At 40.1% G+C, this 19,500-nt stretch overlaps 1 protein-coding gene across 1 annotated transcript in view; it reads right to left on the minus strand.

Annotated features, from left to right (window-relative positions):
* Positions 1-19,500, minus strand: part of stk32a (serine/threonine kinase 32A) — a 77,757-nt gene that overhangs the window by 28,484 nt on the left and 29,773 nt on the right. Inside the window, exon 6 of the mRNA XM_088088648.1 lies at positions 3,973-4,010. Within this exon, the coding sequence (XP_087944774.1) occupies positions 3,973-4,010 (38 nt within the window). The remainder of the gene's footprint in view (positions 1-3,972; positions 4,011-19,500) is intronic.

Consider the following 19,500-nt stretch of genomic DNA (forward strand, 5'->3'; position numbering starts at 1 on the left):
CAAAGAACCTTGATTCGATACAGTCTCTGACTTTTGCCTGATATGTTGTGTCAGACATTTAAGACCAGTTGTAAAGGCCGTCATTTTTTTTTGCTGTCTGACATGAATGCTGCTGTCACACTGAACTTTGTAAAAAACCCAAAGTGAATCATTGAATATTTGTATTGTACAGCCAAATCTGATTCGACAGGCATAATTTTGAGTTGGGTACAGCCCTACAGATTTCACAAAGCAGGAGTTGTGAATTCATAGCGTAAGTTCAGCACTCTTGAAATACTCCAGTGCATTGTCAACACCATCCAGGCAACTGTCCCTATGAATTTCCTGTATGGACTCTCAGATTTACTGTGAATAATCTACCTGCTATTTCTTGTCAAGAAAAATCATAGACTTAATGTTTCCCATAGGTGTCGATGTGGCAAACATATGCACCATCACTTCTTTGTATTTGTTTGGAGGCGGAGCATAAAGCTGTGGTTTCCCTCATCATATCACCTTAATGTGGCGCCTGCTTTTGAAGCATGTGTGCATGCTCACCGTTGATAACCTAGTCAGCGGCCCTCTTGGAGCTTCTCTCAGCATCCTGGGGCTATTTCATCAAAACAGCTATGTGGCACATGCGTGAGTAAATTGTTTTTCTCTCTATGAAGCAGCTCCCAGAGGAACACAGGGGGAGCAGGTCACTTCCATCTTGCAAAAAGTGACATTGTGTGCAGAGGCAAACAGCCTGCTGCCCCCAATTGTTTTAGACTTAAGTGGAGAGGCAAACTACAGGTTTGCACAGGAAAGAAAAAAACAGAGTGTGAGTAGAATGCATGAAGAGGAGAGAAGTGCTTATTGAGTTTGAAAGGACACGCACAAACACAGAGAGAGAAAGCACAGGTGAACATCTGTTGTCCTGTGGAAATCAGGACGAGGCTGACAAATCTGCCATTCTCTTTCTCCCCCTTCTTTATCTCTCCTCGTTGCATATCTCCTCTCTTTGTCTGCCCCATTTTTCTTCCTTTGACAAATCTTTTTTTCCAGAAATGTTTGCTCATCACTTTTTTTGTCGTATCCTTTTGGCTCTCCCTGTTTGTCTGGCTCTGTCTTCCATTTCACCTCTCTCTCTGTCTCTGTCTGTCTCTCTCTCTCTCTTTCTGTCGTTCTTTGTCTGCTTCCAGTTTGTAGCGACAGCGGGGCTGCCATCCCACATATCCCTTGAGCAGCTGCCCAGTGCCCTCCAAAATCTCAGGACTTTGTGGGTCCGTGTGTCTGTATGTGTGCACACGACATGGCCAAAAGTTTCTGGACACTTTTGGTCTCAGTCTGATTTTCGTGGTTTGGTCTAAACTGCTTAATTTTACCTGACGGAGATAAGTAGTAGTGTATAGTGTAGTATAGTTAGTTAGCTGATTATTCATGGACTTAAATGTCAATGCTGTGTAGAAATTTCAGTTCAACCTTAACATATTACAACAATTGCCAGAAAGTGTGCTACATAACAGAGATGCTCTTGTATGTACCTATGCGTATAGATTTGCAATGATGCATGCAATAACTCATAAAGTTAATTCTCAAAATACTTTTCAAATAGTGTCTACTATAGCAAATCATCAGATGACTCAGAGTTTAGTTCATAATAGGATTTATACTGTTAATATGTGATGTCTGCCACTTGTAACAGGTTTAAGATTCATGACAGGATTCTTAAGTTAAGTCAATTCAAGGACATAAACTGTGGTAGAATATGACTAAAATGTATATGTAAATTGCTGACTCACTGTTATGCCATCTGTTGAATATCTCAAAGGGAAATTGTGACCTTGATGTGAGGGAAGGTTCAGACTGTGCAGTAGTAAAGAGTAGAAGACCTTGGGGTGTCTCTGTTTCTTGAGATACGTTTGTTGATGACTAGTTCTGACTGGAAGACAGTATAGCTGAGAACAGTCATAAACGCCTCTCTATTTGACCTTGGCAGAGTGGATATAACATGCCTATTCCAAGTGTTTTTTTCATGCTTACACCATATTTTATTTGACATGTGACTTCCTGTCACCAGCACTGCATTAAAGTGCCTTCTTGCTAGACAACAACAAACATGAAGAAACATGGATAGTGTGATACAACAGCAAATTTGTTTTCTGAAGCTGTTGACATAACGTTGTTCTTACATGCTTCAGTTTTTTACTTTTTTTTTTAAAGATTATTATTTTTTTTGGCTTTTGCATTTATTCAGATAGGACAGTTCAAGTATGAAAGGGGGATAGAGAAAGGGGACAACATACAGCATAGGGCCAGGGCCGGAATCGAGCCCGCAGCCGCTGCGGCGGGGTCTTAGCCTCTGTATATGGAGCACCTGCTCTACCAACTGAGCTACTGCCCCCCCACCCCATCACATATGATTCCAAGTTTTTTTTGTTAGTTTTCTAATTCTGTCTCTCTCTTCATGTTTGACAGCTACATGAAATGATGTTTGAACAGAGTTTGAATGTGTTATGTTGACAAACTCAGGGCAAGTGGGACAAGAAGAAAAACAAAGTTGTCCTTGAAATTATTCAAAAGTTTTAAAATTTTGTTACTATAAAAATGTGTGGGAACCTTGGATTTAATCATTTGTGGACTGAATGGATCAAATCCCATTATTGACTCCAATCATGTTGCAGGGGTTGTGACGCTCAAAAAATGTATCGATAGATAATCACGTTTTTTATCAGAATGCAAGTCTATGGGGAAAAAGTCTGTTTGGGCCCCATTGAATCACATGATGGATGGAAGTTCAGTTCCATGTTTGTGCCATGATTTAAAATTGGCTTCAAAGCCTGTTACTGTTCCTGAGAACTTGAGCAGGACAACCAACACATTATTTCTATTTTTGAGACTAACAGACTATGTTACTGGCGTTGGTGCTATAATCTGGTAACAGACTCAGTAGTGGCTCCATTAGTCTGTTTGCGCACTAACATAATATTATGTCTAGCAAGCTGTCATATTGCTTATTACTAATGAAGTGCAAGTTGGATTTAGTGCTGTGAGGAAGTCGGTACAGGTTGCTGATGGAGGCTACTTTTTAATATACCAGAACATGCAATAACAACAAATGTCGGTTCAGCCAGTTTGCAAAAAATCGAACAGCATAAAACCTTTTGCGGAATGGGGTGCGCCATCTCGTCTATGTAATGTCTGTATATTTCTCAAGGATGGATCATAAGATAAAGTACATTAATATTCCTCTTAATTAACATATTGATAAAGGAATTTACAGTCTGCCTTTGCACTGCCTTGATTTATAATTGTACCCCTCCCACTGACATGTACACACACACACACACTGCTCACTTTCCCTTTTTTTAATTGTGTGTGTGTGTGTGTGTGTGTGTGTGTGTGTGTGTGTGTGTGTGTGTCCGCTTACGTCTAGTTCTGTGAAATTGACAATGATGCCAAAGCCTATGATGACAACTAATCAATCACTCAGGGTTTTTACCTCACACAAGAGGCATCATGAATATCACTCTGTCCTCCACACTCCTATGACATCACTCCGTCTTATTTCATCTCATACTTCAGACAAAAGGAACACCGTGTGAATGTCACAGGGCTTAAACCAACGCAGACTGACATTGTGTCCTGAAATTATCAAGGCACATGTGCACTCTTCTGTGTTGCATTTGTTAAAATAAGGTATGAGGTATTCTCCCTCTCTATGCTGCAAGGCCTGTCTAGGCAGTAACTGTGAATCCTGCCTCTGAGCATTGCAACTCCTTTTGATCTGTGCAGAAGTGATCCCAGAGGTTGGAGGTTCTGTAAAATCTGTAGTCAGAAGCTGCTTAGTCTTGAATTTGGGATGTCAAGTCAAGTCAGGTTACCATATGAGCAAGTCAATTGTAATTACTATGCATAAATATTAGGAAAACAAACTGTGATTGACTTAGAATTCCACCACCTCACCTCCATATAAAACAATTTAACTTATAATTAGAGAAGGGATCTTACCATGTTCATCCAGTAGTATGTTGTCAGGTTTGATGTCCCTGGAAGGGAAAGTACAGTGGGATTAGTATGCAGCATATATCAGATTGTATTTGCATGATAACTGTGCAAATATTTAAAATGAGCAGTGGAGTGGGATTTGCTAAATCTGTCTTTTAGGAGAATGAGTGCCAAAGTCTTCAGGCAACAATAGCTAAATAAGATATGTTAAGTACGAATATGAAGGAGCTAGTTCAGTATCATTTGTTAAAACCTTAAACACCTAAGCATTCTTGATATGTATTAAGCCTAAACCCTGGTAATCCAAAGCCAAGAAGCCAAGAGTAGTCTTTAATACATTTTCTCATTACTCAAAATAGATTTTAAAAAATTCAGTCTGAGGCTACATCGCAATGCTGTGCCTTTGAGTATGAAATATTACGATGGGTTATTTGATAAACAACCAGCTTATAAAATGACTTTGACTTTGAATTCTTTGTATGTGAAAAGTTATTTGGCAATGGTACAGATTCTGGTTCTGATGAGAGCTTTCAGTGACTCTTTTAGACACAGTCGGTGGAATTAAAACATTGTGCTGAAATGTGTTAAAATCAGAACAGTGATGTCAGACTGAGATGACACTGTCAGACATCCCTGTCTCATCATATCATCGCACATTTGGTCCCATGAGATACATCTAAAGAAATGCGTTTTAAAGAAGTTATCCGCAAGATCCTTAATTTTGGTTCTTTTGAGATAAGCTCACAGTGTTTCAGCACTGCACTTCCCACAGTCCACCTGTAAATAAAACTGTGTGGGTGGTACTCTGATGTCTTATTTACTGCAGATGACACTTGAGTTTCTGTAGGTGGCACTCTCCTCTTTGGCCTGCCTGGGAGCTTACATTGCTCATATCAGCTACCCAGTTCCTCTGCTTATTCTAAACAAACCACTTTTTTCTCTGCTGCTGATGTCATTAGACAAAACAGCTTAATACCCAAAACTGTACGCGGATCATCAGATGTAATACGAGGTGAATATACAAGTAGGCTGACTCACTGTTTTTGAGTCATTTCACTTCAGTAAATGACAAAAATTGAAACATAAAACCCCCGATCGAAACTTTAAAATGGCACGCTGTTGCACCACTGTGTATCAGGTGTGTGAGGAAAACAAATGGAGCTAAGACTGGACAGCAGGTTAAGCTGTGGGAGGAGCTGAGACACCTGAGAAGCGGAGCAGGTGTAGACTAAGGGTCTGACTAAAGTCACAGCTCGTACTTGTTTCTCATCATCCTTTGGGTTCTCTGTTTTTCTCCCATTTTCAAGCAGTTGTTTCTCTGTGCCATCTTTTTTTTTTTTTGCTTTGACATCACATAAATCCAAATGGCATTGTGAAGCAACACAGTTACTCCAAATTGTTCTGGAAGTCGAATCTGTAACTGGAAGCAGAAAACTACCTGCACACTAAAAGATGTATTGAGTGTGGTCATAAGACTTCAAAAGTTTCACTTCTGTTTAGATTTTACGAGGGAAAGATCACAGAGTACATAAAACCCTGTATTGTCTACTAGCAAAGTTATACCTTACTTGGTACACTGCTATATTTTCTTGTTCCTCCAATGTTATGTTTTCATAGAAATAATGATTACTAGCACTACTCTTAAATGAATATTTGAAATATAAGACACATATTATACATATTGTATACAGTATGGTGGCATAATACACATTTTTTTATATTTGTATATATGTATCACAGACAGAAATTTTAGAAACTTTAACATTTTGTTCTACGGTATAAAATAATTTTATGTGTCTTTAACAAGGCGGCTGCTGGTTGCCAACATCTGGCTAAATGAGACTAAAGAACGTCATCATGCCAAGCTGCGCAGAACGTGGCTTTACAGCCTTGTTGTGGCAGCGACATTTAATCATGCAACTGTATTGTAGTGTGCTGTAGTTCGTTAATAGCCTAATGATAGCTTCTTACTTTTTTCAATTGCATTTGTGCCTCAAAACTCCTGATAGTTTTGTTCATTTGTCAAGATTATAGGATCAATAAAGTACTTCTGACATTGATTTCCTTTCCTAGAAAACATTTTAGCCACAAAAATGAGCCATCAGTCAGCCCATATATTATATTTTGATGGACTGTGTTTCTGTATTGTTGCAGTATAGTGACGTTTACCATTTTAAATTCAGCTACTCATGTCTTTTTTGTAGTTTTGACACACATTTGTTGATAAATGCTCTCTTTTTTTAATCACTGTTTCTTCTCATGAGAGTAATGCACTAGGGATGGCCTATTAAACACTCTGCAAAGTTCTGGAACCATAGAAAGTGAATTAATAGAGAGAATACATTTTAACAACAGATGTCTGAGCAACACAGACGGTGGATTCCCAGATGATTACACAGTGACATGAAGGCACCAGTGAGCACAAAGGTCCCTGATGACAATCAGCCACTTCAAAGTACGGTTCAGTACCCAATGGCATCCCTTCTGGCCATTTATTTTAATTCAAAGCAAAGCTATTCTCCTCTCATATTCACTCATCTTTGTCTGTCCTTGACGCTTTATCTTTCTTTTCTAACATTGTCTGTGCCACTTGGACCATTCCTTAACATATGTGCTTACATCTTTTTTTTGGCCTATTTACACAAAGAAACATAGCTCACACACACAAAGACATGTAGTAAACTAAACAGTGCCAAATTCTAATAATCACTGCCTCTCCGAAGATACATGAGAGTTTTTTTCATCTGAACAGTCCGTTTCTTGATGCATGTGTGTAGCTGCAGACTAAAAATGTGGAAGGGCACAGTGTGTTCTCGGCTTCTCTCTGTTCTCTCGTCTCTGGAACGTATTCCCACAGTGCTAAAGATGCTTTGAACTGGAGAGACGATATTCAATATTCATTGCCCTTCTCAAATGTTCCACTTGTGCATGATGATCAAATGCAGTACTCTTTTTGAGAATTACCACACCCTGAAACTCATTGTTACAGAATGACACTTAAAACACTGTACCAAATAGAAGAGGGAGGGGTCGCTGCATCTTAAATGACCTTCAAGCTGATTTAGAGGGAAAAGATTTGGCAGTACCAATCAAAGGACATTCCAGATGACATTTTTGTGTTATGCTGAAACACAACAAAATGGAGACTGTATCACTGTAACACAAATCATCTCTCAGCTGATAGCCAACTCATTGTGCATCCTCAGTGTTAGACAGCAAGTGTCTCCTCTAATTGAGTCTACTGCCCTGTAGGAGCCTAGCAGTGTTTAGCATATCAAAGGCCATGCTGACCTGCATTTTGTGTGTGCCTGCGTGTGCATATGTGGGTTTCTGCGGCACGCTCTCGGAGACAACCTGTAGCACCGAGCTCGGCTCTGGGGGTGCTTTGGCGGATCGAGTGGCGCAGGCCCAGGTGGGGGTGAGAAAGGTCGACCATGTAACCCTTAATTAGCTGACATTTGCCTCAAAGGCTGGCACTATAGGGGAGACAGGAGGGGCATGTGTCACTGCTAGAAAAGCAGAACAAGGAAGCCTCTTTTATAGTTAAAGGCCACACTGCCATTGTTGAAGCCACAGGACAGAGAGGGGGTGAGACAACTGGCTCAAGAGATAAAGCAAAGCAGCAAGGCTCATTGGGAAGTGGTGCATGGTGAAAGCCATGCTGCTGAGGGAGAGCTGAGGATGATGGCCACAACTGATCTGTTCTTCTGACAGTGGACACTAAAGAGTAACCTAACACCCTGTTTTGGCTTGCTAACATTGATATGGCTGCAGCAGAAGCAGCTAAAACAATGGAAAATTTATAGAAAAGTGAATGTGTCTGAGAGCAAGTTGGCCTCAAACATGTATTTTAGCTCAACACTCTTGACCTCTTGATATATTTGCAAATAATTACTCCAAACTCCAGAAAGAGAGCTGAGTTGATATGTGATTGTATGTGTCTTTGGTCTGTGGAGCTGCGTTAGTGTTTTTCAGCATGATCTCGTCCTTAGTCGTCATATTTGTCACTTGGGCAAAATGTAATGTTGTTTTTCTTTGTTGGTCTTGAACACCAAACTCCAGGGTCAAAGTTTTTTTTTTTTTTTTTTTACCCATTCACCTCCTCTCTTGTTCATCCTGAAAGACAAGTCATGCTTTTTAAACTACGTCTATTGACGACGTTAATCTGAGCATCTAATAATACACACTTGGGTTAACACTGGAGTTGGTGGAAGGCGTGGTGCTTCTTACACAGATGCTAAACGTTGCACCAGGTGTCATTATATTGACACAGGGGACACTGCCTGAATGGCATATTTTGACGCTTTGGGAGTGAGACCAGGCTGCATTTTCTGAGATGAAAAAGCAAAGACCTGCTGTTGCATTAACGCTTGGGACCAGCATGAATTAATAGTGCAATAAAATACAGTAATGCTTTGTCTTTAAAGAAAAATTCAGTATTATTTACCATAAATGTGACTATTGCAGTTTTATAGCTTGAGGTATCTTTGCACTTTTACACCTCCATTGGTAAGATTCGCTTGGCTCTTTGTCTGCTCTGCCTGAAACGGCTATTATGGTTAACTGAGAGATGCAGGATTTACTACAAAATGCAAAATAATGAGACTGATTTAAAACAAAACTGGACAAATGAAAGAATAGTCCCACACAAACTCAGTGTGCTCAGCCTTGTATGAATAGCAGTTTTGCACTGAAATAGTCAATATTTTATAAACCTCAGAGACTTCTGAAGCCTACTCTAACAGTCACAATCAATACTCAGTTTCTCAGTTGCATTTGGTTTAATGATCCATGAATTAAACTCTATTTTCCTTTCACAGAATCTGACATAAAAGAATTACCCAGCAATTACCAACTAAAGTCTTTCTATCAAAATAAAGTCATAATGAAAAGTAGGTCAGGCGGCTCAGTAATGATGATGTCTGGGGAAAGAGCTTTGCTAATATTCACGGGATATTTTTTTTCCTTAACTCAGCGAGACTCTTTAGTGTTTTCTGTGTCCTGCTATGATGTTGATTATAGTTACAAAAAAACATTTGAAATCCTTTCATGAACGTTCTTTAGAAGGCATCTTGTGTGATGAATTCCACTGAAACATTTTCTAATTGATAAAACTTTCTTTTCATGCAGTGTGTACTGGATGCAGTAACTTGTAGAATTTTTTATGCATGTTACTTTTATGAATTCAGTTTTTAATTATCGAATCCTTTCTGCTTTTCTGTTTTACTCTGGTAAAAGAGAAGACTTGAATGCCCTTTGAGTTGTCACCTGCTCATTTAGCTGGCAGATTTGTTTTATGTTTATTAGCGTGCATAAATGCAATGCACAGTCTATTAGTACAGAGAAACAGATGGGTCTGTTGCAGCCCCGGTCACACCAGTGCTGTATGGAGATTGGTATGTTTGGCTAGGTGACACCTCTACCATCTGCAAGTGTTTATTACTTTGAACGGGATGCTTTCAGAGGTGACACAGCAAAAAGGAGAGCAGGATGAAAGAGTTACACTGTTGTATCAGATGAAATGTGATGGGAAAAAAATAATATAGGAAATACTTGAATTCAGCTTCTAAACCGAGATCTTGCACTGTACGCTGGCAATGACTTAGCTGGTAGCAATTTGTGATCATCAGTCATTTTTTGGTACGGCAGTCGAACATGAAATTGTCCTCTTTCATCTTTCAGGTGTACATCTTTCAGTCAGATTCTCAGAGTTTCAGATTTTTATTTTCATCTCAGAGTAAAAAGCAATATTATGATCATCACAGGTGCTTTGCATATGAATTGACAGCTGTGTATGAATCACTCTGCCAGAAAATAAAAGGGAAATAGAGGGATGGGGAAGGAGATACAGTAGATGTATCAAATATGAAGATAAACTGAGATCAGGGGAAAGGGTGAAAGGGATGAATTGGGAAAATGGCCAGACTGAGTGGGAGTAAGTGGACAGAATAAGTAAGTCAGACAGCGATACATTTACTGAGTGAGAGCGATGTAGAGCTATAGGACCTCAAACCTCAGTGCAACCCCCCCGGAGCCAAACTGGCAGGGGGGTGGAGCATGTAGGCGAGTGTCTGTTGGGCGGGCCTTTGGCCGTAGGGCCCAGTCGGTAGTTGGAGCCGTATCGACCCATCACAATTAAGTCACAAAGACTGTGATGACTCAGCCAGTTAGTGTTGAGAGTACCTCACCCAGTACGGGGACACCACACCCCCACACCCCCCGCCACCATCCTGTGGGGCTCCTATCTGCATGGTCGGAATCAGAGTTTGGCAGCTGGGCAACAGGCAGGGGCGGGGCCCCGCGCGTGCTGACCCCTGGCTTCATAGACTCATGGGTGCAGCCCGTGCATCTCTGGGGAGGTTGGGGACATGGAATCTGTGTATCTAGAGTGGTAGAGTACCATTTGAATACTGGATTGAAAAGCAGTATCGGTGAGAGTAGTAGTAAGGTTAAAAGCTTAACGATACCCATCACTAGAATTTTGTAACTTTACCTTAAAACAACGGTGACTTTTGGTTTCACATGGGACATAAACTGCGATCTCCTGGCTGAAAGTCTGCTTTTGTTTTGTCCATCCTTCTCCTGCCACACGTGGACTTATATGTTCCTCATACTACATCAGATGCTCTCAGCGTTAAGTATTCCCACAGATTTGATTACATTGGAGGTAGTTGAAAGGGTGGCTTTGGCATTGATAAGACAAGCCAAGGGGCGTGCCAAAGCATTAGTATTTGATGATCTGGAAATGAAAATAGGCTGGGGATGGTGACAATTTGAGTAATCTTTTAGTGCTATCCTCTACTGAAAATTTTAGAAAATGAAGTGGGGAGCCACGACGGCTTGGATTAGTCCAAGAAAAAGAGGGAGGAAGATTAGAGTTTCTTTCACACAGTTCCTGGTAAATAACTGGGATAACCATTCAGGTTGATTTTCACTATTCACACATGCACGACATTCAGGAACATTGCATTCACTTCTTGCCTCACGTGCTGTGGCAATTCAGGAACAGATGGGGCAAAAGACAGTCCAACAAATGGCAGTAATGTTTCACTTAAGAATGCTAACCGCCATAAAACAAGTAACGTACAAAGGACTGTTTTATACAGTGCCAATTTTCTTCTGATGTATTTCATATTCAACAAGTTTGTGGGACACGTAACGTTTTTTGTGATATACTTGAATCAGAAATACACATTTGATACATTAGCTGTAATTTAACTTCATCTGCAGCATCTTGTGATGGGTTCACTCACTCCACCTAAAAGGGTCTTTCGTCAGAAGAGTATAACCCTTTGAGTGCTCGTTCCTGCTGTTTCACTGCTTTCATGCACAACACAGATGTACCAGCATTTTTCCTGATATTTTACAAGGTCTTGAGGAGGGAAACTGAGAGTACAGATTTCCCTGAAAATTGATCCGTTTCCACACATGAACATTTTAGAGATAGATGTGTGAAAAGGGCTTAAGAGAGCTAAGAGGGGCAGAGAGTACATAGAGCAAACTGTGCAAGTTGAGTAAAAGGAATGACGTGAGCATTACAAAAAAACGAAGGATGGAGTGAGACAAGAGGCCAGGAGAGCTCAGTGCAAGCTGATCCCCTCGGCTTTTCTCTCGGTTGACTGACCCTACAAGCTATTAGCAGGATCTAATGGCCTCATTACAGCCTTCTATCAGAGGGAGAGGAGTAACTGAAACCTGTACCTGGTAATATGATACTGCGCTGATACTGGAGTGGGCCAGCACACCTGAGAACAGAGGCTTACACACACACACACACACTCACACTCACACAGATCATGCAACCATACAGCCACACACTCCGATCACTTTAAGAGCTGACAAGCTAAAAGCATCCACATTTTCACACTAGAGATGTCAGTGGTTAACCGTTAACGTGGACAGTGGGTGTCTTTCTACATGACAACGTGGCTGGCCAGCTGTCAGCAAAGCCAACAGAAAGTAAAATAAAAATCAAGACTTTTATATCTGAAGACATAAAAATTTCACCACCTCTAAATATACTGCCCTTTGAAATACAGCGCTATCCTCATGAGTCATTGGAGTGCTGAACTGAAAGGACGGGCTGTTTTGTATTTCACGTCTTTATTGTTCTCAAAAATTAACCAGTGAGATACCGGTTAATGAGTGTTGGCCTTTTGAAAGGAACTAAAACTGACAAAACTATTCCACACACATGTGCAGAGGACAAATAAGAACACACACACACACACACACACACACACACACACACACACACACACACAGTTGTAAAGTAAGTAAGTTAGTCTTCAACTGTTGTCTAAAAAAGCAGCTGCATTCGAACATTTTTTTTAAATAAGGATTGGTCTCATTAAAAAAAATTAAAAAAGGTTATTGAAAGGATACAACTGAGAGTTGATTTCATTGTTGATTAATCTGCTGAGTATTTTATTGATTAAATGATAAGTTGTTGCTCTATAACATGTCGAAAAATTGGTGAAAAATGTTCATCAGTGTTTCCTAAAGCCCACTACAATGTCCTGAATGTCTTTCTTTGTCCAAAACTCAAAAATATTCAGTTTCCTTCCAAAGAGGAGTAAAGACACTAGTAAGTATTCACATTTAAGAAGCAGGAGTCAGAGAATTTTGACTCATTGTACAAACTGATTAACTGATTATCAAATTAGCTGGCAGTTGTTTTAATAGTTGAAAACCAATCGATTAATCAATTGGATATTGCAGCTTGAAATTACAGACATTTAATGCCAGCTTTTGGTGCTTAATGGAAGGGCTGCAATGTCTATTTTCTTTGTCAGTTTATCCGCCCATTATTTTTCTGTATTTATGAAATAATTGTTTAATCTCTAAAATGTACAAAAAGCGCTAGTAACAAATCCACGGTTTCTTTACCAAAAATTGGTTTAGTTTGTTAACAAGGGTGACGGAGAAAACCAGCAAATATTCACATGTGGAGGCATTTTTGCTTATTGAAATTACTTGAACGATCAATCATTTCTCAAAGTAGTTGCCGATAGTAGTAGACTATTTGGTTATTTGACCTATCATTTCAGTTCTATGTCATTGTTTTTTTTAATGCACAGTGCTGTTGACACATTTCCAACTTTACCAGATGCGCTGAGGTTTGAGGTCCATCCTCGTTACATTATATTTGGAGTTCTCCTTTCTGGCTATGGGCAAAATGGCAAATGGACGGATTTTTCTCAGCCATGTAAAAGTCCTTAATTTAGTGGATTTCCAATTTAATTCCATTTTTGAAAAAAAATCCATAGCTACCACAGTGAAATTGGCGTCACTGGTTTTCTGGGCATAGATTGCAGGCGGTTTAATCAGAGGCTCTTTCATGGCTCTGTTGCTTTAGTAGTTCTCTTCTCCACTCCAGAATAAAAGCAGAGAGCTGTTTGAGATTGTGCCTCTCCCTCTCTGTCACAAAGGGGAGTGGAGGAGCTCTGGAAGCCCCAGAAAGCCCATAGCTCAGCTACATCACACGCTCCAAACAAGCAACACACACATAAACACACACATATACAGTTTGTTCATAGAAATATGCACACACTTGCATATACACACAGTGTCAGAATCTCTCAGTTCTAAGTACCTACGCCCACCAGCCATTGAAGAGCAAGTCAGACAGCCGCTGCCTTTGAACGTGAATTGAAAGCCCAACTAGACCTACAGAGGCTAAAAGCTCCAAACAGACAAACCGCTGCGTCTCTCGCTCACCCTTTCTTCTTTCTGCTAAAGAAAAGCAGCTCTGACAAGTTGTGAGAAGCACAGGTGTACAGGCGTGTGTCTGTCACCATGTTTACGCACATGGGTAAACATTTCGCGTGTGTGTATGACAGCAGCAACTCTGGAGCTGAGAGATCTTCATTCCTTATTCATTAACACATACCGAGTGCGCGTGGTTGACGAAAGTCGGGCTTGACAAGTCCCCAGTCTAATTTGGAGCTGATATTTGGGAGTTGGAGAGCGCAGAGCAGACACTGAAAGCAGCCAATCGGCACTAAAAAGCTAAGGCCAAAACTCACATCACAATTACCAGTGATGAATAATTCACCAAGTCAGAAACATTCAGGGAGTGTTAGAATAAAGAAAGTCAGCTCTCTCCTCCCTCTTTGACTCTGTAACTGCCTGTAGCTCCTCCTGGCTGTCTCCACGTCTGCCTCTCTGACTGCTGGGACACATTGCTCTCTGCCAAAATCTCTCTCCTCCTTTCTCCTCCAGGCAGACACGTGAGTTAGATACACAAGCAGGCAATTAGTGATCTTTTTAGAGCAGACTCACTCGTAAACATTCTGTCATGTTCAGAGCTCAAACCTCCTCCCATCGACTAATCTGCCGTTGTGAGCCGGGGTGAGCTGAGGGAGATATCCGACAATGATAATGCTCAATCCACCATTTCGTGGTGGTGAGTAGTATCACAGGGCTGGCACCAGCTGGCACCTTAATCTGCATTTATGAAATATGAGTATATAATTTCTCCCTGCTCTGCCTTCCCCTCCCTCCTGGTTCTTCTTTTTCGTCTTTCGCTGGGAAATAAAACATTAACACACTCCATGAATAAAGAATACTTCACTTGACGACATGACAAACGCTCGCCATTTCAAGCAGCTGATGGAGAGTAACGACTGAGTCTGCCTCCATGAAATCTGCAGTGCTGCATATTTCCATCTTAAGAACCATCCATGAGAAGACCCACTGAGACTTTTTCTCTCCTTTCACCTTCAATTAACCAGTTAGGTGAATTAAGACCATATTCCCTTTTGGCAACTTGGCAAAAGGTCTCTAGAGGAGAAAGGGATGAAGGAGTAAATAAATTATTTGAAGCTGAGCTATGCTTTGTGCCACTCACTCAGAAAAAGAGAAAGATGATGTACAACCGAGACTAAGAAATGAGGATGAGGGAGAGAAGAACATGGGAAAGAAATAAGTACAGTGAGTAGAGAAAATGGCACAAGAGAGAAAAAAGTGGAAGTGATAATAGAGGGATTTTGAGGGAAAGGCACCATAAACTCTGTGTGTGTGTGTGTGTGTGTGTGTGTGTGTGTGTGTGAGTGTGTGTGTGTGTGTGTGTGTGTGTGTGTGTGTGTGTGTGTGTGTGTGTGTGAGTGTGTGTGTCAGAGAGAAAAAGAGAGATGGGGGAAAGAGCTTGCAAAAGAGAATCCTCCTTGGCTGAAATAGGCTTGCTGCTGCAACAGCTGGGTCTCAGTACGCTTCAGGAAACTGAATAAATAGGCTGGACAATTTCCATGGAACAACCTAAACCAACCAATGTGTTAGTCTGTCTCTCGATACTCTACAACCTTCAGTGGCACTCAGCCCCAAACCAGTGTGTTAAATCTTTAAAAATGTGTCATAAGTATAAAGTTGTATATTTACTAAGTGCCTTGTAGATGCAGCTGGGTTCTTTTAATACTACTGATACATTTTATTTATACGCACTTTTCAAAGCACTCAAGGACACCTTTCAAGATACAGTTAAAAAACAAGAAGCAGTGTATCCATACATCATTTTAGCAAACAATAATTAATATACAATAATAGGTTAATATAATACCTTGACAAAATCATTGTCTAAAAAATCTGCCTGTAGTATCTCTATTTATCTCTGTCATTTTGATAAGACCCAAATGATTAGTCCCTTAACCATTTAAATGGGCAATGTGTTTGCTAAATGAAGCTGTAAGGAATATTGACCTCTTAAAAGCATCAGCTGGCTGACAAAATGCAAGTCTTCCCATGATGAGGATTCCAGGAGGCAACAAATGCACCTGAGGATTCAGCCTGAGGTAATTGTTGTTGATGTCAAAGAGGCTGTGGTGAGGTAAATGTACGCACACGCACATTGCCTTCCCCTGTCACACACTTGCCATTTATCTTTCCACTTGTTTGGAGAGACTCATTGAGTCTCTGAAGATGGCATTTAATTGAAACAACTCAGTCTGATGTCAATAATACAAACTCCTCAGAGAGCTTAAGGTTAAAAACACTGACTCACTGACCCTGAATTGAACTAAACCAGACATATCACATCCCTGAGGTCTATAATATTCTGAGCATGATGTCCCAAAATACAAATAAACACTCCAAATTATTCTTTCTTATCGAAAAAGGATTACTTAGTCAAGAAGAAGGACTGTAGTACTACATTGAATGTGATGTGATGAATTTGTGTCTTTGAAATGTGGGTTCAATTTTCAACTTATGATAAAAGATTTTGCACTGTGATGAAGGTTTCTTTGTTTCTAAATCGTGAGAAAAACATTAATTTAAAGCATAGCTGGTAGTTACAACAGTTTTCTAAGTTTTGTCAATCATATCTCAGACATTAATATTAACATTTTTTTTTAAAGATCCGTATTATAAACACTTCCAAGATGTTCACTACTTTTTAGGCTTCAAGTAAAATCCATTTCTACCTAATAACACGGTGGAATTAAATGAACCTCCACCTTGCATCATACTTCATGCTCTGAGGCTCCTGTATGTCCCATGATGATGCTGTCGTCTCTTTGATTTTCCATCCAGGCTCTGTCAAGATGAGCTGAACTGCTGTTGTTAACCTCATTGCTGCTCTGCCCTGACTCCCTTGAGATTGTTCATATTTGCCATACAGTGGCATAGAGTGCAAGAGCTCATTATTGAAAGTAATTAGCAATACTAAACACAGAGATGTCTGTTGTTGGCTCTGCTGCTGTCATGGTATTATGGATCCCAGTATAGTTACAGAGACAGAACTCCCTCCAACGTCTGTAACCTGACCTTGACTACACCAAACCCAATGTCTAAACTTAGCAATTTCTGAGATACTAACATAGTTTTTGTGTTCATATCCCTGAGGTAAACTTTCTGTTTGTCAAAAAACACTGTGCCTCTGCCTTGAACCCAGGTGGGGTACATACACTCTAGATGCTGTCTGTAGTTTCAAATCAAGTCCCCAAATAGTTAGTAATGGTAATCCATAAGGATTAGTATGAGGCCCCCTGCTATGTAATCTGTACATGAATTATACTTCTTTTCTGACTCAGCACTGTGATGTCAGTCTTTATGCTGCCGACACCATGTTGTATGCCGTCTTCTCTACCACTAATCAAGACTTTTTTGGTACTATTGGAATGAACTGAAATTTAAGCTTTACCTTTTTCCCACTAAAATGTGCAGTTGTCTGTAGACTTTGTAGTTTGTAGACAGTTGTTTGTAGACTTTGTAGACTTGTAGGAGATAGGCTGCATTCCCATTCCCAGATGAGTATGTCTTTCTGTTTTTTGTTGTTGTTGTTGTTGTTGTTGTTGTTGTTGAGTAAATAACAAAATAACAACAAACAAATAACAAAATAATAGCATGGAGGCTAGTGAAAATATACTTTTTTTGAAAAATATCTCTTACTTTTTCAGTTCCTTTCTCAGACCTGATGCAGACAAAATTTTGAACAATATTGTATCGCTGTTTGGACAGATACTCATGGTATTTTATGGTGGCTGGTAAAGGTATTCTCACAGAGCAGGAGGTATGATATCCTACGAAAATGCGAGCCCAACCGTTCCTATAATATCCTGCAAATTAGTGCTCCACCAATAAACTTAACGGTAAACAGTAAGGGCGGTTAATGGCAAGACCCTACCTAAAATGTCTCAAAGTTCATATGGCTCTGAGCCCGCCAGGGGAAAGACCTGAGGGAAAGTCTGGATTTTTGTGACCCTTGCACTACCCCAACCTGCCTAAAAGACCACTTAGAACGGCTTCCTTGTATACTCAGGTCAGCACATTGGTGACATAATTGTAGCCTTTCAAAATATGTGGGATACTTACATATTTAGGTGCATTACCTATTGTAGGAAAATGCACAGTTAGTGCTCTGGCTCTGGCAAAATTAAGTGTGGTATTTCCATCACTGCCAATTAAAGCCAATTGGAGTCAATGAATAACTCGAATAATAATGGATGATTATGAATAATGAATAATATAATTAGTTTACTGGGGAGTTAATGTCGATGTAACCTTTCCTGTTAAATTCAAAAGCCAGATGTTTGTGGGTGTTTTCAGGTTTTTTTTGTTCAGTGGTAAAGGGGCTTTAGAAACACTCTGAGGGATTTTATTCCACTTTGATATTTTTGTACTATTTGTAATTTCTTTTAATAATGGGTCCATGTGGGTTATGGCTGCTTTTGTTGGACTGATTTGTCTTGTTGGACTTATTTGGACATCTAGTCATGATAATGAACCAAACTACTACCAAGCATGTCAAGCATGTCTTGATCAAACTTAAAAATAACATGAATACCATGTCGTCATGTTGCATGTGATTAATGTCATTATCATCATTACTCCCCTCATTATCATCAAAATCATCAAAGATCAAAGGAGGACGAGTGTGTACATCCAGCATGTACACACATGCTGAATACACAGGTGAATGTGCAAACACACAAACGCTTTCTAACAGCTTTAAGTGCATTCGCTTGCCGCACCAAAGTCAGCGCGTCCACATCTGATGGAGAAAATTATATATTCAATTTCCATGGAGATGAGCTGAGTGTTACTTTCAGCTCCTCTTCCTATTTGAAGCTAATGAATGCAGATTGAAAAGATGTTGATTCCGTCTAAACAAACGCCCCCAACACCTGCAAATCAAGTGGCAAGTCTGTCTCTCCAGCACTGAAATAGAAAACATAATTTAAATATTCATATTCCTCGATGGACCCAATGAATAAGTAAATTAATAATCCGTCCCATTTCTCTCTCTCTCGCTCTCTCTCTCTCTTCTGTGGAGGTGTAAGAGCATGGACAAGAGCAAGTGGTCTGCCTTACGTTAAATGGCGTAATTTGTTATCTGGGGGTGCTGATAAATTACTGTTCTCTGTTGCAGTGATGCTTCCTATTAGTCACGATCTGAGAAGGCCTCTCTTTCTCTGTATACCTCTTTGCTTAGTCACCAGAGTGGAGGAGTAAGTCAAAGCAGTGGATAGAGTATTGACATCACAGTGCCTCAGATATTCAAGCAAAGCACTATTCATGCACTACTCACGTCGCCCATGCAAAAAATGTATGCACTTATACTCTTGTAAATCATTAAAAGGCAGAATGTATACATTATGTTGTGTTTTGGCTGCATGTCTAACAGCTGGAATACAAGTGGCATAGATTTTTTACCTCCAGCGGTGTTTACTGCAGGGTTTCCTACATAATAAAAGTCAATGTGAGGCGGTAGCAATAGTTTGAGTTGCAGGGTACTTTATCAATTTGTTGATGTGGTCAGAGCTGATCAGAGTGGTGGATGAGAGGAGCAGCGGCTGCAGATGTGAACTTACAGTGCAATAAACAGTTAAGATTCACTTTCACTGCGCCTGTCATCAGCAGCTCTGTCTGTAACCAGAGTACGATATTTGAACAGTGTATACTTCAATAGTACATCTAATAAACAGTACAGCTCCAAAAATATAAAATCATCGTCAACAGATGTTTTATTTGTCACAGGCTGCCACAAGTTAATGAATGTGTGAGAAACCATGGTTGCTCCCAGTTTTACTGTGT

This window comes from Plectropomus leopardus, chromosome 15 (genome assembly GCF_026936395.1).
Source record: "Plectropomus leopardus strain MGB_pleo_1.0 chromosome 15, ASM2693639v1, whole genome shotgun sequence".
Taxonomy (NCBI): Eukaryota; Metazoa; Chordata; class Actinopteri; order Perciformes; family Serranidae; genus Plectropomus; species Plectropomus leopardus.